Source organism: Sceloporus undulatus, chromosome 6 (genome assembly GCF_019175285.1).
Source record: "Sceloporus undulatus isolate JIND9_A2432 ecotype Alabama chromosome 6, SceUnd_v1.1, whole genome shotgun sequence".
NCBI classification, from domain to species: Eukaryota; Metazoa; Chordata; class Lepidosauria; order Squamata; family Phrynosomatidae; genus Sceloporus; species Sceloporus undulatus.
In genome coordinates, this window is record NC_056527.1 from 98,511,736 (window position 1) to 98,534,703 (window position 22,968).

Here is a 22,968-nt window from a genome sequence, read left to right on the forward strand (position 1 = left end):
CATTAATGTGATCTGTGGGACTGCTGGACGGAAGAACAGGTTTGGCCTTCCAAGTCCTGCCTCCTTCCTCATTCCCCTGCTAGACCTCATGTCCCATCTGGCTTGTGCTTCTAGAAACCCCAGGAACAGTGGCATCCCTGGTGTTGGTGTCACTTGCTATGTGTGGGAGCAATGGGGAGGCAGTGAGGGGTGGTGGTGGACTGCTTTTCCTTCCCTCCCTCCGCCTTGCTTGCCTGTCCCTGGCTGGCCTGCCATTGCATTGCCTGGCAAGACTGCTGCTGGTTGCAACCTCTCGAGGGCTGTTTGGGTTCTTGCTCAGCTTCTGGACAAGCAAGAAAGGGACATGGTGCCCTTTCTCGATTGCCCAGAAGCTGTGCCATCCCTACCTGGGGTACCACTCGTAATGTCACCTGGTGTGGTGCACATGCTCCTGCCACTGCCCAAGAGTCCCACTTTTCTCTCCTTCTCTCTGCAATTGTCAGATGCTTTGGGGGTTCAGCCATAATAGTCCCACAGGGAATAGACCCTCCCCTCATTCTAATTGTGGGTTCCCAGGTCTCTCCTCGTATCCAGTCCTTAGAAAAAAGGGAAGGAATTCCAGGATGAGAGCATAGACTGAAAAATGTGTATGTGTGTGTATACATTTACAGATTCCTTCATTTGTCAGACTTGGTCTTTTTTATTTGGATGGCATCTTCTGTGCAACTGTAGTTGATGCTTAAATTTTGGCATTTATAGAGCTGTTGCTCTTTGGGGAAAGTCACAGCAGCCTTGGCATCCCTCTGCATCATGGTACATCCAGACCTACCAGGCATTTCAATTCCCTGCAACCCCGCTCTTCTTACTCCCAATCTCTCTGCGCAGATGGCTGCTTACTGTGTCTGACTTCCGGACCCGAAACCAGCTCCTGTGTTCAGGATTGACCTTGGGCCAAGAGCACTTTGCCTTGCGACGCTGGGATGATCTGGTGATGGAGGACTATCGCATGCACCTCCGAAGGGCACTGGCACGGCAGAGGCTCCTGGACACCCTGAGTGATTCATGGGATGGAAATCACTTGAATGGGGTATGAGGCCCAGATAATACTTTGCCTGTTTGTGCATCTGCTTTCCTTTCTCCCTTCTCATAACTCCCCACCCCCCTTTTATAAACTTTAGAGGCCACCAATTTGTGTTATCTCCTGGTTTCTTTTTCAAGAATTGACAATCCAATGTGGTACTCCCTAGCCATTTCTGCTAAGAACAAATCTAGGAAGAAACTGCCCCCTGGAGGCATATCTTGGTACTTTGCTTCTGATGTTTGTTTTTCCTGTAGATGCTCAAAAACACTCCTTTTCTCAGCAAACCATGGATGGAGTGAAAGAGAAGGCGTAGCTGATGTTCTGAAACTGGCATGCAAGCTGGGCTTTTTGATCTGGGAGCTGTTGCTTTTTAATTCTAAATTTGGGACAAGCTGGTTGCCATTCCTCAGGGAAGAGTGGAAAAGCAGCAGCGCTTGGCTTTGCCACTACAAAAGGTGTTTTGAGGCTGGCTCTTTGGTATGCCCTAGTAAGCTCATTGGTCTTTAATTGGCTGTTTGGGAATCACAAATGGGTCACATCCTGACCTAAAGTGGGTCATTCTGTGACCACACCACCAAGTTTTGCTTTTGTTCAGAGTTTTAAAAAGATTTTTAAAAAAAACTAAATGGGAACGTATGTGCAATGCACATGTGTGTACACATATAAAGAGAAAAAGGGGGCAAGGAATAAAAGTGTATGTGTATGTCTATATATGAGGGGGGGGGAGGGAGGGAATAGGACAGGATCCAACAAAGAAAGGAAAATGAGTATGAAAAGGGATGAAAGAGAATGTGGGAAAGGAAGGAAGGAAGGAAGGGAAAAAAACACAAAAGGAACAATGAGGAAAGAAATGAGAGACTATGGAGAAGGGGGAGATGAAAAAGGAGAAACATCAGAGAAAAAAGAAGGATGGAGGGACGTATCAACCAAGCAAAAAAGGACTGAAAGTGGATGAGAAACAACAGAGGAAGAGAAATGGAAGATGAAAGAATGCAAGAAGGGAAGAAAAAGGGAGGAAAGGAAAGATTGATGGAAGGGGATGAAAGGAAACAAGACAGAAAGAAATACAGTAAGAACAAGGGGGGGGGGGAAGAGGTGAAAGACAGAATGGGAATAACGGAAGATAAAACATGATGATTAATGTAGTCAAAGTAGGCATCTTTGCAGCTTAGTTGTTGATTCCTGTATTTGAAGTATTAAAGGTTGGTGCCCAAGCTGAAACAAATATTCAGCCCAACAACATGGTTTTCCTACTAGCACAATTGAGAATTTGTAAGGGCTCTTTTTGTTTCATGGTAAATTTTGCACAATAGCAGGAACATGTAGTCCTCCCATTCCCATAAATAGGACAAGTGGATTTTCCTCTGGAAATGTTGAATGATGTCGAATCATGGCATATTGTTTTAGACGTTGAACTGGGACTCTGGAGACCAGGATTCAAATCCCCACTCAGCCATGAAAACTCATTGGGTGACTTTGAGCAAGTCACACTCTCTCAGCCTCAGAGGGAGGCAATGACAAACAAATTTGAACAAATCTTGTCAAGAAAACCATGGGATAGGTTTGCCATAAGTCGGAAATGACTTGAAGACACGCTACAGGAACAACACACTTTTTGGGAAACTTGGATCACTTTGCTTATAGGAGTTTGTTCTTATGTACTTAGTTGTTCCAACCCCTTTTAGTGACCCTCCTCTGTTGAGATTTGTGGTAGACTATACACCCACATCTCAGAGGGTGCAAGCTCACTATGTTCCCTTGAAGCACCGAGACATGGAAAGCAATCTCTGTGACCCTTGGCAGTCTTTTAATTGCCTGCAGTGTGGCTACAAAGGTCTGAATATGAGTCAAGGCATGGGGGAGGTCATGTTAAAGTGGTTGTTTTTTTTAATCCTGCCTTATATCAGGGACGTAGCTAAGGGGGGGGGGGGCTTGGGGGGTCTGGCCCCCCCCTTCCATTAGAAAAATGGTGTGTGCTGCTGTGCTGCCGCACCCAAGCCCCATTATAATGGTGGCACTTAGTCTGGACTCCCCTCCTTCCTAAAATCCTGGCTACGTCCCTGCTTTTATTTATAAAGGGCAATGCCCCATGGCTCCAGAATTTAGGGAGATGGAAGGGCTAAAACACCATATCTTTGGTAGTTTACTCTTGGCGGACGTGGTAAGCTACTGGGAAAGTTGGAATGGAATTGTCTGTGGCTGCATCTGATGTCCTTGGATTTTCAGAGTCCACATGCCAACCCCCCGCCAGTTTTATCCTCAGAAGTAACCATGGGCTGAGAAAAAGTGGCCTAAGGCCATTTAAAATTTCTTGGCTGTGGAGATTGAACCCAGGATTCTCCTAACACTCTGACATCTACACCACATTTGCTTGCTCTCTTTCCTCTCACCTGCTTTCTTTCCCCTGTTGCTTCGAGTTATAGTTTCAGTTTATCCCCAGCCTCCATGTCAGGGCTAGCCTGCTCTTTAGAGAGTGAGACAATGGCCTCAGGCACTTTGTGATTTTAGGTGCTGTGAAAAGGGAACAAGGGTCAGTTGTCCTTTTGCTGCATAAGACAGGGAAAGGTGCTTGTGGGAATGTCTGCTTCATGGGCTAAAAGAATTTGGCTGGTTTCAAATATTGCGCACTTTAGCTTGATGCATGTATGTGCATGGAAAGGATTTACTGCTGTCTTCCAGGCAACAAAATGTCTTGGGCTGGCCCACACTTCCTGACTCCCCCTTTTATAATGGAAACTTTGGCACATGTAGAGGTACAGGATGATGCACAGCAGCATTGCAAGAGCCAAGACCTGTATCCCACACATTTTCTTTGGCTTGTATCCGCATGTCAGCTTAATTATAGGAATGAGCTGAGGTGCACAGCAGTAGTTGCCAGCCTCCTACATTCCTCAGTTTCCACGTTAAAAGCTTTCCCAATGGTTTCATTATTGAACCTTATATTTATAAAGGGCAATGCCCCATGGTTCCAGGATTTGGGAAGATGGAAGAGCTAGAACACAAAATCTTTTGTAGGTTGCTCTTGCCAGACTTGGTAAGCTACTGGGAAAGTTGGAATGGAATTCTCTGTGGCTGCATTTGATGTCCTTGGATTCTGTGTGCAAATGGATCCTACTTTGGTCCATCCATCTTCTTGGACTTGGAGCAGCATTGCTGATGGTGCTGGCTCTCTGCTTGGATTCACTTCATTTTGGTCTGGTTGAACATTATTCCATCATAGAATTCAAAGCAAGGTACACTGAATTCCAAGGCAGTCCTCCCATCATGGCACTGAATTGCCCCCGAATCAGCAGCTGTTTCAGCTTGTCCGCTGCACCATGTACCTTCAGAGTGTGTCCCAGTGCATTACTGTTAAGGCATTTCTACCAAGAATTGTGCTAAGTCAAGACAAATCGTTCTGGAAAAGTGGGCTAGCAGATGCTTTCATTCCCTGCCACACAACTTGTGGAATGAACTGTATGCCAATTGTTCTTTGGCTTTTGTTCTGTACAGCTACATTTAGTATTGTGTCTACACAGAACCAAGCTTTCTGGAAAGCTGTAGACTGACCACAGATGGGCTTCAGGTTTGCCACATCTACATTGCTCTTCACTGGAACCCTTAGGTCTGACAACTAGATGGCCAGAGATAACGCAAAGCAGAGGGAAAGGAGCCAGTCACCAACTTCATTGGATTTTGGCTTGAGCCCTAATGGTCTATTCCACCTAGAGTAGATCCATTGAATCAAGAGTTGAATGCAAAGGTAAATCCTATTGATTGAATGGGTTTACTCCACTTGAAACAATCTAGGATTTAGGCCTTAATCATCTTCCAAGGATTTCAGCAAATTGTCAAATAGATCCATATGTGGGATGCCATTCACTTGACATTATTTTCAGTCATGTTGGCCAGCATCCTGTATGGGATTTACATATATGTAAACACCGTAGTTATAGTGCTCACAGTGAATCCTGGCTTGATCTCCACCTCAAATCTCCACTTACCAGGTAGCAGTCACTACGATAAATGGAAATTGGTTCCCCTGTCACTCAGGAAGCCACTGGCTGTTATTTCCACCCCTTCCCAGAAATGATTTTCAGTGTGACAGACAGAAAGAGGGGCCCTGACACAATTCCCCCTTAATCTAGAGATCACTTGTGTGAAGATGCATGGAACTGTCAGCCAGCTGCTTCCCGAGTGACAGGGGAACAGGTCCCATTGATTGCAGTGGATGCTGTCCAAAAGTAGGTGCTTTCGCGGTCCTACTTAACTCCTAAACTAGGAACTATGTAGCAACCGTGAATATATAACTATCATGAGTGTATAACTCCAGGTTACGCATTTATAACTGAGTATTCCAGCTGTTGTTTCTAATGTCCATGGGTGAGTGACATGCCTATACATGGTAACAAATATTTTAGATTCTAATGTGAATGCATTTTTCTACAGGAGGGGGGAGAAATGCAAATTTGAATGGGAAACATCCCTGGGATGCATCTGCACTGCAGAAGTAATGCATTTTGATACCACTTTAACTGCCATGAATCAGTGCTATGGAACCTTGGGATTTGTAGTTTGTTGCAGCATCAGAACTCTGACAGAGAAAGCCAAATATCTAACAAAACAATGAATCCCAGAATTCCATAGTATTGAGCCATGGCTGTTAAAATAATGTCAAACTGCATTATTTCTGCAGTGCCGATGCATGCTGAGAGTTCCTTCTGTTGTGGCCCATCTTTGGCTTGACTTTTGCCTAGCTGCTGAAGAAGTTTACCTATTGAGTTACATTTGTAAATGACCTCCCATAGTTTATGGGGTGAGGAAGTGGGAAAAAAGTTTCACAAGTAAGCAAGGTGGTGGGCACAAGGCTATACCTGTTATTTTGTGAGGTGAACTGTAGCCCCACAACTCCTTGTCCTCATCACAACTGATCTAGGACGACAATGACTGAGGCAAAACTCCTGGAACAAACTCAAAATGAAGGCAGACCCTTACCAATGCCTTGTTCTCAATTTCACTCCCCACTGTCCAGTAAACCCCAGAAGCCCTGGCAATTTTGTGGCATCTGCTGCGAAAATGTAGCATACAATTGACTGTGAGCCGTCTTTCGTCCTTTGTCTGCAACTTAACACACACCATGGATGCAAACACACCTGGGGGGAACCTCTGTATCCCATAGAGTTTATATTTGCAAATAAAACCAGTAAATTACATTAGTCGCTCTGCACAGGCATTGGAGGCAGAGACAGGACAAGGGGATTCGGTAGAGGAACATGTAAGGGGTGTGTGTCTGTGTGTGAGTGAGAGAGAGAGAGAAACTTCGGCAGATCTGCCTGAATGCCATCGGGTGAGCTTAGGCAGCGCAGAATTAATTACATTCATCTTGGGAGATTCTGCCCACAGCATGAGGTTTCCTAGGGTTTTTGGATGGGTGGTGGGGATGAAGTTGAAGACTCAGGATTCCTGGGTTCAAGAGTCACTCTGGAGATTTTAAGTGGCACTCCTGTCCCTCTCCATAAAATATCCTAAATTCTAGGTAAGGGATACAGTAGAAGTGCACTCTAGAGCAGGTAGGAGGAACTGAGGGAACGGTCTCAAGTGACAGGAGCCAATCCTTTCAGCACAGCAAGAAACCAGACTGGGCTCTTGAGTGAGGATCATGACACACCCAGGGAACCTGATGGGAAGATGTGAGAGATAGGTGACTGGGGACCTTTTAAGGCCTCTTGGCCCAAGAACCAAGCTAGACTTTTCAGAGCCAGGGGAGGTTCTTGAAGGTGGGAGATGGGATGGCTGCGCCTTTTGGCTCAGGAGTCAACCTGGCTTCTTGCAAAGGTGTGTAGAGTGAGGCTGGGAATTGGGACCTAAGGAACAGAATTCTGGCAGCTCTCTCCAAGGGACAAAAAAGAAGGAAAGATGGCTGAGGGACAAAGGGGGAGAAGTCTATTATACATGACACCTGGGTGCTACAAGGCCAGGTGTTGGGGGGCAATGATCCCCTCAGAGACTTATATCAGAGGATTAAATGGGGTGGAGTGTACCGACTCCCTTCCCTGTAGCCCATCCCCACCCAGCAATCACAAAAATCAAAACACAACCCTGTCAGATGCAGGCATTACCATTCCCACTCCCACCCACCCCCACTCCCACCCATCATCCTAGGGAACAGATCCCTGAAGCACAAAGTCAACATTACATACTTCATTTCAGTACATTTAAGGCAAGAGGATTCAATGCTGCAGTTCTCAACCCTTTCAGGACCAGTCCATTCCTAGACAAACCCAGTTGCACACCGAGCAATTTATACTCCTTGCAACTCATTAGGAGTCTCCTTCATTCCCACTCAGAGAAGCCAGGAGTCCTAACACATACACCCCCCCACATACATTAAACTACTGAGTCAAAAAGATCCTCTTGGAGGACTCAGATGTTCCTGTGAAGTTCCTGTTATCTTTCTTCTAAGGCAAGCGATCCCACTCTCTGCCCAAATATGGGGTGTACGTTTGAACTAATAGCAACACCCCCACCCCATTTTGACTTAAGAATCGTGCCTCCTCACTTATCCCACCCCACCCTTTACATTCTGCCCTTTTGCCTCAATCTTTTAACATATCTCAAGCCATGAGACAGTCTCAAGAAAAATCTCTCCTTCATTCTAAAGGGAAAAACCAGAAACAATAGTAGTACAGTATAACAAGAGCAGATGCTCCTCAAAAGTGCCAGTGCACCAAAAGTGGCCACCTTGTGGTTCTCCAGATGTTTTTGGTGAGATAACTCCCATGATTCTTTATTGTTGGCCCAGCCTGGTGGGGGCCTCAGTCCAACAGTATCTGGAGGAACACAAGCTGCAAAGCCCTGCACTATCATGAAGTCAAGAGGTAAGCTGGGCCTGGTGCACCATGTGCCCTTTCCTCCATACAACCCCCACACAGTTTCTTGGCTATCAAAGCTGGGGCTCCTCAGAATACAAGAACGGCTACTTGATGGCTCAGAAAAGCAAGAACCTCCAAAAATGACACTCCTGAGATGGAGTCCCAAAATTTGGCCATGTATCTGTTGTAGATAGTCCTGAATTTTCAACCCCTTCCCTGCCCAATTCCATGAGTCCCATTCACTAGTCTTTCTGTTCCACCCCACAGGCATGGCTTCTGTGTGAGATCACCCAACTACTAGTTTTTTTAAAAAATCCAGGAGACCTGGAGCCTTCCCCCAGCAGCATAAAACCCTCAGCCCTTCAAGAGACCTTGCTCCCAGCCCCTTTACCCCATAACCCCCTCCCCAATCTCAATATGTCCTTTTCCCCAGAGCTGGAACATGAATCTATGGGGGCTGCCTGAGTGAGGAGCTGAGAACAGCAGCATGGACTCCTCCCCTGCCTAAAATTGGAGAGGAGACCATCTTTCCCACCTCCCCACACCATCATTTTGGAAGACATTCTAAAGTTTGTTTGTTTCATTTTGCTCCCTCCTTGGGGCCTGTGGATGGGAGAGGCCAGTACGGCCAGTCCGAAGAGACGAGACAAGAGCCCTTTTCTTTAAAAAGAAAGAAAGAAAAAAGATGGCCACCTAACCAGCAGCACTCAGGTGCAAGGTCAGTGGCGTGTCACTAGCCACACAGTGAGGAGGGGAGGGAGTTTTCACCATGTGGCACTAGGATGTGGCATTTGGTGGCTGCTGGGATATGAAGGGCAAACAGCAGCCACGTTTGGCGATGGGTCAGAACGAGGCCACACCGTACAGAGTGGTGGCTTTGGAGGCACAGTGGGAATAGCCACGTGGCCTGTTAGGTTGTGACAGCAACAGAGAAGGGGCACTACAGGTGGTGTGGGTGGGATGACAGTGACGTGGCAAGAGGCATCCTGAGAGGGAGGCACACAAAGCCACATGGCACAGAGCCAGGGCACTAGAAGGGTTAACCCAGCCATGCAAAGTAGGTGAAGATGTGCGACTCCCAACTCAAAATAGTCCACCAGTCGTCCACTTGCCCAGCAATGCCTGGTTAAGGTTCTTGTGCAAAGACAAGACCACTCACATTACTTTAATCCTTAGCACTTTTGTGTCTTGTGCCTAGCCTAGCTCATAAAATTAATGCCAGCTCCTTCTCTCATCCCTTTATGGCCTATTTGCTGCCTTGATTTCCTCCTGTGATTTCTGCCGCCTTCCTACACACCCACTTGAGGCCTTCTGAATCCAGAGCCTATACCTGTCTCTTCCTTTGGCTGTGGTCAGGCACATCATCCTCCCCTCCCTCAAAAGATGCTGCCCACATGGATTTCTCAAATCCTGTATTTTTACAAGCTGGGCTGGGGATGACGGTCTGCTTGCTGAGACAATGGCCATCACAACAGAATCTCCTTTTTGTAAGCCATTAGCGCTTGCAGTCTTTACTGTCTTTTGCAAATCATCCCTGCTCTGCATTTCCCAACCACAAGGGGTAGAGATTCACTGTTTTACCAAAAGCAAAGCTGAAATTTTAAGGTTCTGCAAATATCCTGGCTGCCCACGGAAACATTTTATTTGCCTGGGGCCTGTCACCAGTTGGGTTGTTCTTTTTCTTTTAAAAAAATGTTTTGTTTTCTCTTTTTCTTTTTTTGCATGCCTGGGTTAAACATGTAGTCATGAAGGGAAAGGTACATTGCTGGTCTTGATAGGTGTCAGATGCATAAGGATACCCAACATTATGGAGCGTGGGTACATGTGTGACTGGAGCCATACAGTACAGAAATGTGGTGTGGCTCCAAAATAAAAAATAAAAATGCAGCGCACTATGCCACATGAGTTAACGGTCATGGGGGGGCTTAGCTGTATGGCACAGAACTACGGTTTCAGAGGCGTGAGAGTGGGGTTGGCTGCATGGCACAGTCATGGTGGGCTGGCGGTGGCTAGCTGTAGATCTAAAGAGTCACAGCACAGGTGAAGTGATAAAATGGGGCCAGCCAGAAGGCCTACAGTCATAGTACAAGTCCCCACACACTTCCCCACAGCTCATAATCCCTGATGTGGAGATTGGGAAGGAAAGGGGTTAAGAAATTTTCCCCCTTCCACTCCCGTTGGACGGAGCATCACACTGAGGATCCCAGCAATGAGCAGCGGCAAGAGCCCCCCCCCCCCCCCCAGCCTGTGTCCTGGAAAAAAAAAGCAGTCCGTCCACTGGGTTCTGATGTCTGAATGGCTGCAATGGGGAGGACATGTTATGCAGCACTCCCTTGTATGCTGGGCTCTTTTTGTTTCTTTGGCAGCTGAGCATTGAAGAGAAGCGGGGGACAGACACTCCATCCATAGCACAGATATGGTCAGTATCGAAGACCCCTCTCCCTGGGAATTCAGGGTGGTGGGAGCATGTGATGATGCTGTAGGAGACAGCAAGAGACATGGAGTGGGAGCACCTACCCACACCTTTTTTTTCTGCCCCCATTCTTCCCTGCTCCAGCCCCTAAAGCATCTACCTAACTGGAGCTGGAATGTCTGCTTGCCACAGGTACCCCTCTGGCAGAAGGACACAAAGAGAGTCCCCAACTTCTCAGGGGAAATGCTCATATGGAGATCTCTCCAGTCTGGAAGTGCAGAAATATGTGAAACATGCACACATGAAGATGGCTTTGGCATGAAAAGATGAAGGTTGACCCTGAGTATGCAAGCCTGAGTGAAAGCATGACAGCATAGATGCACACATATGCAGACCAAAGCACAACTTGTGAAGGAGCTGTGTTTGCAAACTGTTGCAGTCAGGGCTGTATATACTCTGTGGCAAAAACAGAAGAGGCAAGGGCTATTCCTTTTTGCAGCATCAGCATTAATTTTTCACACAGTGCCACTTTGCCCATCTGGTGTGGCCCACAAGTTCTACTTCAAAACAAAGGTCTTGTTTTCTCTCTGGAAAACTACAAAACCTGTCCTGGTTTGGCTAACGAAGCCTTTGCAAACTGAGGCTATTGATGTATCATGAAGAACTTTACAGAGGAATGGATTCCTGTTCCAGGAAAGCTACATGAAGGTGAACTGTAATCACATATTATACCACTGCTGAATGCACAACATGGTCTTTCAAAAACAAACCATACTGCCTAAAACTTGGGGATTTTCAGATGTTTGGCTGCAGAACCCATCAGTCCCTAGCCAATGCAGTCTGCAATATCACATTACCTTTGCAACCTAGGCTGAAACATACACCAGGAGGTGTTCTACTAAAAATATACCCAACACTGCATGGATCAACACAATCACCACTGCCCAAATATCAGTCTCAAAACATTCACTTGCTCTATGCTGCTCTACTCTACTTGGTCTATGCAAGTGAGAGCACACTGGTTCTGATAGATAGGAACTGTTCCAGAGGAATCTCTGCTAATAAGACTTGTTCTATATGAGACTGCCGAAAAGATAATGGAACACAGCCAAATGTGGAACCATGTAGTGAACATCAGTTTAGAATGAAGATTTTTGACAAGAGCTGAAAGAGCTAAAGGAAGCACATCCCTTTTATGTAGCTGATCAGCCACCTAGGGTCTTTCCACATTAAGTTTCTACTGGGTCCTGCTTTGGTGTGAAATTTTCTTGCATGCATGTCCCATTATTGTCCTCCATTTATAACCCACCTGTGTTTTCTCATTAATATTGCTGATTCTTTGTAGGAAATTTTTTTAATAGAATAGCTTATCTTGCATGTAGACAATCTGATATTAAACACTGTTGGGACTGATCACTACAGGGATAAGAGACCACCAAGGGAATGCCAGGGAAATCCAGTTGGGGCTAGGAGGTAATCCTGCCTGAAACCCTGGTGAGACATTGTTGCCTGTCAGGGTCAACAATACCAAGCTACATAGACCAACCGTCTCCATCTGGAAGCCTCCTTAATTCCAGCTCACACAATTTTCTTTGTGGCACCACTAGAGGGTGTCAACATATTGAATCTGTGGTAAGAACCATAGCTAGCCAATTCTCAACAAGGTCAGAAAATCTTCAGTTCCTAAACCACAATCCAGGTTACTTTGGGGAGGCCCTGCCAACTACCTCTGCTCATATTATCAGATAAGTTTATCACACAAAGGCTATCGGGAGTTCATCTCATGAATGTCCTGGAAAAGTCGCATAATTACACAAAATGATTTCACATGACGTCGCACAAAATCCGCCATTAAAGTGGTCACAAAGAAGCATTAACACACATCTTTTTACTTTCAGGATTCCAGCAACAATGCATTCCAATATCGCTTTATTTGCGCAATTGCATGTGATAATCATTCGTGAAATTACTTGCCATTTTTGCTTTATTTGTGAGATGCTTTAAATGCGCTTTACTCTCTCTTTAATGCTGAAATTAGCCCGTGTGATAAACTCCAGAGTATAGTTTATGTTTCCTCATGGTTAAAATAAACCTGAAATAACATGGGACATACAGGGTACTTGCCTGTGCCAACAGTTTTCATTTCCTCAACAAATCTGAGTGCTCATGCTAGTTAATGCCCCCCACCCCAGTCTGCTGGCTCCAAGCGATCCTGGCCTTTGCAAATATTCTTTGATGAGCAATCTGGGTGATGGGTAGCACCGCCACACCACACCGGTGACCAATGGGGTGTTTTCACTGGTAACCATGATTTGTGAGCTGCACACCCAGTAAGTGAACTAGGAACAGCACAGCAAGATTTCTTTCTACACCAAAATCACCCAGCTGGTGCATCAAAGGTGCACTATAAACCCTATCGGGCAAAGTAGGCAGCAATGTGAGCCAGTTACATGATCAGGGGGAGAGCTATGGCCTTGCCTAAGCCTGCAGTTCAATGTGGGGTGCCAGCTCCTCTGCATCATGAAGTTCTTAGTTTTCATTACAAACAAGAAAGCTTTTAACTCTTATGGCTGTGAAGGCAAGCCTGACTGAATATAGACAACATCTAACAAACTCTTCAAAGACTGGGGGTAGGGTGTCTAACAAGCTGAAGGAAACACAATTGATGCCCTTCCCAGTACTAGCTAAAACAGAATTCATTTTTTAAGGTACAGAAATATATGCCAATGTAACTTTTCTGGGAGCAAGTCTATTCCTTTCCTTTTTTGAAAGGCAAAGTACTTAACAACCTCAGTAATTGTGAAGATGCAGCAGCCAAGCTTTTACAGTGATGTGCAAACAACAGCTGGAAGTGCAATCAGCAACATGGTAGATGGCACAGGTATGCAGATATAAGATGTTGTACAGTTGGATGGCCTAAATGAGCTGTGAGGCTGTTGAGGCAAGCTGGTATGCCAATGGAGAATGACACATTAGTATATGTAAATAGGTAGAGATAATACATGCACACACAGAAACATCTGTGTGTGTGTATACATCTGTGTGTTGCTTGGGAAGTGTTGCACACATCAAGTGTTCATACACTAGTGTCAGCGGCATCTGGCTGGATGAATGAAATGGGCAAATTGCTACATGGCAACGCAAAAAAGGAAAGTGCACACCCCGGTAAGGGTGCCCAGGCAGGCTTTGGTGAGCTTCTCAGAGTATCTCTCTGCCAGGGGGGTGATCCCCACCCTACCCTGACCCACAGGGTCTCTGCAGCTTCCCCTGTGCCCAGCCCCACAGCTCCAACCCCTCCACCTCATTTGTTCTCTCCAGTGGTGGAGATCCATTGTACATTCAGGCGAGAGGCTCCCCGGGGCAGGGCAGTTTCCCCCATCACCTCTCCAGAAAGAACTTGAGGGCACGGGCGATGTTCATGCGATGTCCAACTCGTGTCACACCCAGGTCAATGAAATCTTCCTTGGTGAGGGATGGCAGATGGGAGCCATCAATTTCGTTGTCCAGGAACCGATCGCGGTGCTCCCCCAGCTTCAGGTAATCCAGCCAGTCGGCCACATCATATTTGGTCCAGAAAGGCAGCGGCTTGGAGCCAAACGGCTTGTCTGTGGCTGGCGGCAGGAAGTGGGTGGGAGACAAAGAGCGGCTGCCAGAAGGGAAGCCCGGGAAAGGATGCTCACCCCCAGAAGTGGGCGAACCACGGAGATCAAATACGCCGGTATATATGGGCACTGAAGGCAGGATGGGAAGGGAGGAAGGCCTGGGGGTGGGGCTGATCTTGTGCTCACTGGGCAGGGCAGCTGGGCTGGGGGCACGCCGCAGGGCTGGGCGAATATCAAACTCCACACTTTTGGGGTGCTTGCCCTGGGGGGACTTGGGCCAGTTGTGGAAAAGGCTGCTTACAGGCTTGGAGGAGATCAATGATGGGGATGTCTCATCTGGGAGCCTACAGGGAAGGAGAAAAGGAATGAGAGACTTGTTAGTATTCAGAGTGCTCCCTCTTGGAAAACAACAGGGGTAAGAATGACCAGAATCAGATGTTGGTGCCTCCCTACAGTCCCAAAACACTCTCTTTGGTGGCCTTCCCCAAAGCAGGTGCTCTCCAGATGTAGTGGACTGCAGTCTCCTGTAATTCCACAAATGGCAATCCAAAACATTTTAAGGGCACCAGCTTGGAAAACGCTGCCCTAAAAGCCTTGCTAGCATACCCTTCACAAGCCTTGGATTTCTGAAACCTTTACAGAACAAGGCAATCCCAAAGCAAATATAGGAAGTGCAATGTGTACTCAAAGTTCTCACATGGTTATTACAGTACTTGCTTTTTGAGTTCTTTTTATCAGAAACATCTGTTCCAAATTGCTTTTTTCTGTTCCTGGGTGAAAGTTTTGTGAGGGCAATTTGGACAACAACATCCCCCAAACCAAAATAAGTTTCCTCCTGTTTTCTTGGATTAAGGGGAACAGGAAGAACATGAAACTCTGAAAGAAAATATCCATGCAATGGAACATCATATGTAATGTGACACCCAGAAGCCCTCTGGACAAGAGGAAAAACACCTCTGCACAAGGTATGAAACTCCTCATAAAAATAATACCCAATGGGTTTTTCTCAATCATCTTTGGAAGAAAAGAGAACCTGAAGATTATATTACAATCTATGTCAGTCTTGCCCAACCTGGCATTCACCAGATGGGTTGAATTATAGTTCTCATTTTCCCTGGAGGACACCAAATCAGGGAAAGCTGGTCTACCTCTTGCCCTATCCATGACAAAAGCAACTTCTCTATGGCAGCTCTCCATGCATGTGTGGTTTCCATGTGAGTCATCCTGCCAGTGACAGTCACTGCCAGCAGCATCTACAGATAACATGGAAGTCTTTCTAGGATTTCAGGGAGAGGGGATCCATGGAGCAAATTATGTTAGAAATGCCACAAAGAAAAATGAAGTATGAAAACCAATCTTTAGAACAGGGGTGAGGAAAGTATACTCCATGATGTGCAGACTGCCTCCCCAGGCAATTTTTCACAGTCCCATATCTCTCATTTAAAAAATAAAAAAATTAAAATGTGCCCCCCCCCAAAAAAAAAGTTCTCCCTGCACCCCTTAAGGGACATGGGAGTCAGCTGTTTCAAACCCAGGCAAGACCATTTTATAACCAGGAAATAAAACAGAAAATGGTGTCTACTGGTTCAAAAATTGCTTCTCCAGGTTCTGGGAAAAAATCAAATCAAATCAAAGCACAACAACTTTCCCCCTTTTATCTCCAGTAAGGGTTGTGTTTAGCCTTCTGAGGTCTGGTGGAAGGTGCGTGTGTGGCCTTTGGACCTTGGCTAGCTGCTCACTGCTGCTTTAGAACATCTGTTCCACGGTTCTTCATGAAAGTGGGAGAGACCTCCAGTACAGAACTCAAGTAATTCAACAGGAAGCATGTTTTAACGCTATCAGGCACACAATCCTTGGATGGAATTTTTAATTTCCTCATTGCTTTGGTTTCTATCAGAACAGGTTGGGGCAACCAGGAAAAAGCAACATCCGGAAAGGAACAAAAGGTTGTGGGGGATCAAAACTTTTGCCAGTGTACTAATGGATAGTGGGAGAAAGGATTTTAAAAAACAGTCTCATGCCAGGAGTGTCTTGAGAATTGGAGACATGCCAGATGGAACACCATTCCAGGTTTATCTCACATTTGCTAACCCTCTTTCAGAGATCTGAGCCTTCATCAAAACCAGCATTTATTGAACTGACCCTCCTGGGGATCAATTCAGGCCCTAGGATGATTAAGGGCCCTTTCATGCTAAACAGTTATAGCCATATGGTTCCACTTCAACTGCCAAGGCTGCATCCTAAGGAATCCAGGGATTTGCAGTTTAGGGAATGGAATTTAGAATTTCCAGCCAAAGAGAATTCTAGTTTCTCACCAAACTAGAAATGCCAAGATTCTAAAGGAAGCAGCCATAGCAGTTAAAGTAGAATCATAGCACTAACAACAATGTAGTATAAAAAGCCCCCGCAAAAGGAGGGAAGAGTTGTATCTCTCCTCCAAACATATTCATTTTCATAAAACACACACACATTTCAGAGAAAAGGACACTGTCTTGAAATGCCTTTCTTCTTCTCAAACATTGTGTCTGAACAGACAGGCCAAATGAAGCAGCTTCAGGCCATTTTGGAGGCATGCTGTTTAAATGACACACTCATTCTAAGAGGCCGGAAGCCGCACTGAAGCTGTGCTCCAGTCCTTAGGACCAAACTGCCACTTGGGCGCAGCTTTTAGCCTCTTAGGATGTGTGCATCATTTGAACAACACACCTCCAAAGTAGCCTGAAGCTGCTTCATTTGGCCTGTCTGTTCAGACAGTGTTCTTTTCTCTGAAATGTGCACTACCAATGGAACCTCTATGGCTCTTTCTTGAGGCATGCACACCGCAAATTGCAACTGCAATTTCCAGCCAAAGGAAACTGCAGGGTTCCACTGTGAGTCTGTTAGAATGGATGGATTAAATAAAACTAAACTACGTTGGGAAAGTGATACTGAAATAGTTACCAGTGAGGGGTGGGATGAGGGGATTGCAAAAACCCTCCTTCTTAATCTGCACCAGTTCAGAAACACTTTGTTTTCACATCTACCAATGGCTACTTTTTCTCTAAGCCAGTGCATAATCTATGCTACCAAACAACCATCTCCATCTTCTCAAAGAGCTGAGAAGTTATGTCTCTTCCTGTAGAGCTTGGCAGACTTTTTGTCAGTCTCTGATCTCCTTCCTCCTCAAAACAAGATACATCCCAGTAAGGAACCAGCTCTTCTCAGAAAATGCAGAAGACCTGCCACCCTGGCAGTCTCTCCAAAGATAACCTGCCTTGCTTCTTTTCTTTGCTCAGAAAGGAAGTCATTGGAGAAACTGCAATAAATTCTCCCAGCACAATGTGACTGCAGATGAATGACAAAATGTAGCAAATAAAACTCAGCAATGTGACTGCATTGGGAATGGAAGGGGGGCTGAAGACCCACAGTACATGTATGCTCACATTGGTACATATACACATGCAGTATTTAATGCATCGTGACCATCTTGACCCATTCTGGAAGTTGTGGAAGAGGAGTAAGTGTTTATAAGGAAGCAACCTCAGCAAGAAAGGAGATGAACCAGGCATTGCAGATTCCGTGATACAAATGTAGATGTTGGAAGAAGAGCAGGCAATTCGATTGCAAAGCCTCTGAGACTAACACACCATGCCCTTAACAGCCTGAAAGCCAAAACTCCTCCCACTGAAACTAGCATCTGCAGGCTTCAAGATGTATTTAAAGAAAACCTAGCTATCATCAATCTAGGGCCTTTCCAACCCTTTACCACCTAATCAGCTTGCTCAGTTAGGTGCAGTGATGTGGATGGGGCAGAGAGATCAGTTTAGTGGGCACTGATAGCTCAGAAAGGAAGGGGGCATGGAGACCACCTTGCACCATGGTACCCCAAAACTTGGAGCTGGACCTTCCAGTCCCTGACTAAATGGAGCACACCCACAAATGCACTCTGCAGCCTTGCACAATTTAGGAGTTTCATGACAAACACTGTTTTCTCAGCAGCCATGTCTGTTGGAAAGGGCTCAGGGCAGATCAAAGGAAGTACTATTTCAAACCATACACAGTTAAGCTGTGGAATTTGTTACCACAAGATGTAGTGGTAAGGTGGACAGTTTCATAGGGGAAATTCACAGACACAGGAGAATAGGACTGTCAGTTGCTACTAGTAATTTTGACAGTGTATTTTCTCCAGTCTCAAAGGCAGTGTACTTCTGAATACATTTTACTGGGAAACACAACTGGGAGAGAGGGTGTTCTTGTCCTTATGACTTGCTTGGCAGCTTCACAGGGGCACCTAGTTGACCACTGTGGGAACACTGTTGGGTTAGATTAGGGATGGGAATTTTGTTTCAGTTCATTTTCCAAACTTCTGAAATCTGGATGTAGGAGAAAACAAAACTGACAGATTTGCCCATCCCTAAGATCGCTCCCAAGATGGGAAAACTCATCCCTCTTATCTACACACACACACACACACACACCCAACCAGGATGCAATGCCTCTTTGCAATTAAAAATGGAGTACTCAAGTCAACTTTCTGGATCAAAATGTTCTGCAGATCTGGTGCACTTTCACACTACATAATTATAGCACTGTGGTTCCACTCTAACTGCTACGGCAACATCCTATGAGCTCCTGGGGTCTGCAGTTTAGGGAAGGGTACATGCATCACCAAACAACAACCACCGGGATTCTATAGGATGCATCCATCGCTGTTAAGGCAATTTCATAATATTATAATATAGTTGTGTAGTGTGAAAGAGCCCCTGATTTTACTGGGGACAAGTCCCATTCATCAACTACCATCTTCATCTACATCAACAATAAAACATGATGGCACCTCCAGCTACAGAAATAGTCAGGGATCCAAAGAGCCAGGATGTATGTCACAGGTACATGAAATGACATTTTGACATCAGGAGGGATTTCCCTGAAAATGAGAAGCTAAAAAGGGATCAAAACCCAAAATGCTTCCATGCTTTGTGAAGAACACAGGTTCTCATGACGCCTCCAACAGGAGACAGCTGAGAATCTGTGTAGGAAGTTCCCTACCAGTTTTGCTGAGTTGCTCATATGTTACAAGACTCAAATGCACACCTTTAAAATGCACGTCTGCAGCAGGGGACTCTCACTAAGTGCATTCTCCCTGAGGCATTTATCAGTGGGTTTCTGGCCAATCTATGTGAGTTTCAAAATACTCTTTTGACTCTTTAAGAGCTTTAGCACATAGAAGTTCTATGTTCAACCAGTTACCACCCTGAAAATACTTGTATGAATGTTTTTTGAGTCTATACACACAACACAAGGGACTAGGTATATCCTGGTTGTGCAATGCACACACGGGCATGCAGAGAGGCTTCAAAACATGTATGAGACTGCATGACTCTGCAACACAATGGGCAATGTGTGTGCCTACAGTGGTTAATTTATATTCTGGATGGACATAAGAACAACAGGCAACAATCAGTTTGTGCACACATCTGTAAGCCAGAGATATAGCAAGCATATGCACAAGGAAGCACTGTGAGTGCATCTCCCCCAACAGAATGAGACATATGAGGTGGTTCCTTTGCCCTGTGCCTGCAAGCACACCAAATGATGTAATGGTGGTAATAAATAAATAAATAAAACCATTAAAAAAGAAAAGCCAAGCATTGACGGGAGAATGAGAAAAGGAGACAAACCCAACTGAAACACGAGATGCAGCATGCACGGGGCTGGCTTCCTGCTTCCTGCTCCTGTTCCTCCTCCTGCTCCAGCCGCCTAGTACCTTTGCCTCTGTAGGGAACTGGGCCGCTCAGAGCTGAAGGGAGCCACTGCGTCTGGCGGCCGTGACCATGATACCCCGCCCATCTGCTGCAGCTTGGTGCTCAACTCGCTGATGATGCTGGCCTTCATGGTTGACATGGGGGAGGCCTTGGGTTCCTCCCAGGGCAGCGGAGATTTCTGTGGCAGGTCTTTGCCTGGCTCAGGGGCTGCTGGCTGCTGGTGGTAGGGTGGAGCAGGCGTGAGGGCAAACATGTTTTCAGTACATGCAGAAACTGAGATGGTGGAGCTGGTGGGGGTAGCCCCTGGCAACCGGCCTGGGAAGGGCCGGGAGCGCAGTTTTGTCTGCAGTGGGTTCTTGTCTGTGGTGCTTCCACCACTACCACCACTGCTACCCCCTCCTCCTCCCACGCTGCTACTTCCCCCAAAAGCTTGCCCATCCAAATAGGTGATGTAGGTGTCCAGGAGCTCTGTGCCTTCCCCAGACATGCTGGACAGGGTGGATACGCTACTGATGGTCTCCAAGTGGTGGTCACTGCTGCTTCGGCTATCCACCTCCTCGATCCCTGAGTCTGTCACAGCTTCTGGAGCCTCCGCTGCAGGAATGGCAATGGATGAGACAACAGAAGAAAAGTTGACGTGAGGGGCTTCCTTGGTTTCAGTGGTCCCAGCCTGTGTTAGGGTGGCTACCTCACTGTCGTAGGATGTCAAGCTGGAGGCTGTGGAGTCTAAGGTGGTGGGGGCAGAGGGAGCAGCTGGAGGGGCCACTGCTGTGGGCAGGTCATTTGCCCCTTTAGGTGGAGACTCAGGCTTATCAAAGCTATTAGAGAACTCGAGGGGTGGTGGGAGTGGCTCCGTGAAGACAAACTCATCATCAACATCGATGGAAGGGGCTGGCGGAGGCAGTACCAATAGTGGAAGCCCATTTTCTTCGGCTACCCGCTCCATTGGTGCAGGAGCAACCTCTACTTTCCCACTCTCATGGCTCCCTTCCTCCTCTTCCTCTTCCTCCTCCGTTGGGCGGCAGTTCTCCACAAAACGCACGTGCAACTCCAGCTTCTCTCCTTCCTCAGGCCGTTTCTCCCAAGGTGTTGCTTTGGCTGAGGCAGGAGATGGTGGTGGCGGCTGCTGCTGCTGCTCAGGCAAATGATGCCGGGGGCTCTCTAGTTCTTTCCGTGGTGATGCTGGCCGTTGGTGGTGGTGATGCTGCTGCTGTTCTGACGTCCCCCAGAGGCGCAGGATGGAGGTGCCAGGAGATTCTGGAGTTTTCGGTGACTCTCCAAATCGGGGTGAGGACGGGCGTGAGTGCCTGTCTTCTCGGCTTTCCTGCTGGGATTGAGACTCCTTTAAGGCCCGCTCACGAGCTACCAGTGCCAGCCCCAAGGGGGATCCAGGATCTAAAATCTTACCAGTCAGAGGATGAATAAGAGGAGTTGAATGGGGCTGAAACTGCGGCAAGAAGCTGGAGCACACAGAAGTGAAGGCGCTGGTGGTACTGGCTCCATATGTCTTAGCAGCACGAGACTGAAGGTAAGCAGAAGTGCTTCCGGCACCAGTGCTGCTACCAAAACTGGGAGTCATGTTGAGCTGGATATATGGCTCACTGGAGAACATGCCTTCATCGATGGATTTGGAGTGGCGGAGGCGGGGCATGGGGGTCTGCTGGGACTCATCATCGGGCTGCTCAGTGGAGAGGAATAGGGCAGACTTGCGGCGAGCCTCGCTGTACCACTCACGATCACGGCGGGCAGCTCCAACCAAGGCTGCCCCAAATTGACTGGTGAAATCCATGCTGTTGTGGAGCTGGAGAGATGGGACAGGCACCACTGGTTCTGGCTGGCTCTCTGCCTCCATGCTGCTTCCTTGACTGCTGCGCCCGCTGCTGCTAGTAGAGGGAGCTTTAATGATGATGGTGGGGATTGGGATAGAGCTCTTCTCAGGCGGCGCAGATGATGGGAGCTGCAAAGATGATGGTTGCATGGGTGAGGGGGGTGTGCTGCCTTGTTGTTGTTGCTGCTGGCGCTGCTCATCTTCCACTTTGGTCTGCTTGACCAAAGGCCCTTTGCGGCGCATGGGCTTGGTGGGGACATACATGGCGGTGTTGGTTGCACGTGGGGGCAGGTTGTAGTAGCGGAGGTCAGGGGTGTGGCCCCGCCAGCCACGGGCAGTTGCTCCTTCTGCCCCTTGCTCAGACTCTTGGCGGTAAAGGGACATCTTGTCGCGGATGCGAGGAGGTGGCTCATAGGGTGGATCTTGATGCAGGGAAGCTGAATATAACTTGGCCTCGGCACTGGGGTTGAAAGTCGAACGGGCTGAGGGTGTAACACGTCCGGAAGCTGAGGGAGAGGTACTGCTGTATGGAGGGTCAGGTGGGGAAGTGGTCGGAGGAGGTGGGATGTCATCAGAACCAGGGACTGAAAGGCTGCGGCTAAACTTCATGGCAGGGGGAGTGAGGTAGGGCTTATCATCTTCTGCAGCCCCTGTAGAGGGAAGCAATACAATCATGACTGAATTGTTCTTCTGTCCCTCCAATATCTACCCAACAGAACAATCCTCCTCCCAAACTGGCTCAGCTCCTCCAGATTCACATTTGTGAAATGTTAATACAATGTACAGACACAGCAAACTCATTTCATGGGTAAACATTTATTCCTACCAATGGGTTATTGCCTGGCTATTGCTCCCAAGAGTTATTGCTTCAATAAGTTGCTCTTTAGTTCTAACATGCCATCATATGATGAATGCTTGAAACAAACAGACTGTGGCCATTTCCCCCCATACTTCATTTGTGAAATTCCTCATCTGCCTCCCTCCAGATGTTTTGGACTACAAACTGTATCAGTTTCCCAGCCAGATGGGGAGGCATGAAGGTAGCTGTAGTCCAAAACATCAGCCAGTTGTAAAATGTTCCCCCATTTAATTTAGGGGGATCTGATTCCCCTTCTCTTCTTCTTCATTCCACAGCTTATTAGATTCCCCCCAGACCCTGTCTCACCAATAGATTTCTGACGGAGCATCATGCCTGGGGGATGACTGGTTGGTAAGTATGATGGGCGCTCATAGCTGGCCTGACCAAGACGATGTTGTTCAAAACTGGGCTGAAAGAAAGAAATAGAAATAGAAAAAGAGAAAAGCCAGAGAACAGGTGAACAAGGCATCAAGGGCAAATGAAAGGAATGAAGAAGTGTGCATATCATGGTATATATCCTTCTAGCACTGAATTCAGCTGGCGCGTGGATGGAACCAGATGGGATCAGTGAGAAATAAGAAGCAGCTATTGGCATTTATGGTGCAAAATAC

The 22,968-nt window shown here is 46.9% G+C and overlaps 3 protein-coding genes across 11 annotated transcripts in view; 2 read left to right on the forward strand and 1 right to left on the reverse strand.

Moving 5' to 3' along the window:
* Positions 1–1,167, forward strand: part of C6H19orf81 (chromosome 6 C19orf81 homolog) — a 24,181-nt gene extending 23,014 nt beyond the window's left edge. For all 4 annotated transcript variants that reach the window (XM_042473360.1, XM_042473362.1, XM_042473361.1 and 1 more), the window contains exons 6-7: positions 1–39; positions 865–1,167. In XM_042473360.1, coding sequence (XP_042329294.1) covers positions 1–39; positions 865–1,072 — 247 coding nt within the window. In that variant the 3' untranslated portion in view covers positions 1,073–1,167. The remainder of the gene's footprint in view (positions 40–864) is intronic.
* Positions 1–22,968, forward strand: part of LOC121933510 (RNA binding protein fox-1 homolog 1-like) — a 576,905-nt gene that overhangs the window by 32,918 nt on the left and 521,019 nt on the right. The gene's annotated exons all lie outside the window — the stretch shown is intronic.
* Positions 12,280–22,968, reverse strand: part of SHANK1 (SH3 and multiple ankyrin repeat domains 1) — a 111,824-nt gene continuing 101,135 nt past the window's right edge. For 5 of the 6 annotated variants that reach the window (XM_042473343.1, XM_042473341.1, XM_042473345.1 and 2 more), the window contains 3 exons: positions 22,664–22,766; positions 19,673–22,148; positions 12,280–14,270 (listed from right to left, as the gene is read on the reverse strand). In XM_042473343.1, the coding sequence (XP_042329277.1) occupies positions 13,703–14,270; positions 19,673–22,148; positions 22,664–22,766 (3,147 nt within the window). In that variant the 3' untranslated portion in view covers positions 12,280–13,702. Of the gene's footprint in view, positions 14,271–19,591; positions 22,149–22,663; positions 22,767–22,968 lie in introns of all 6 variants that reach the window. The other variant, XR_006104529.1, reaches the window with a different exon arrangement.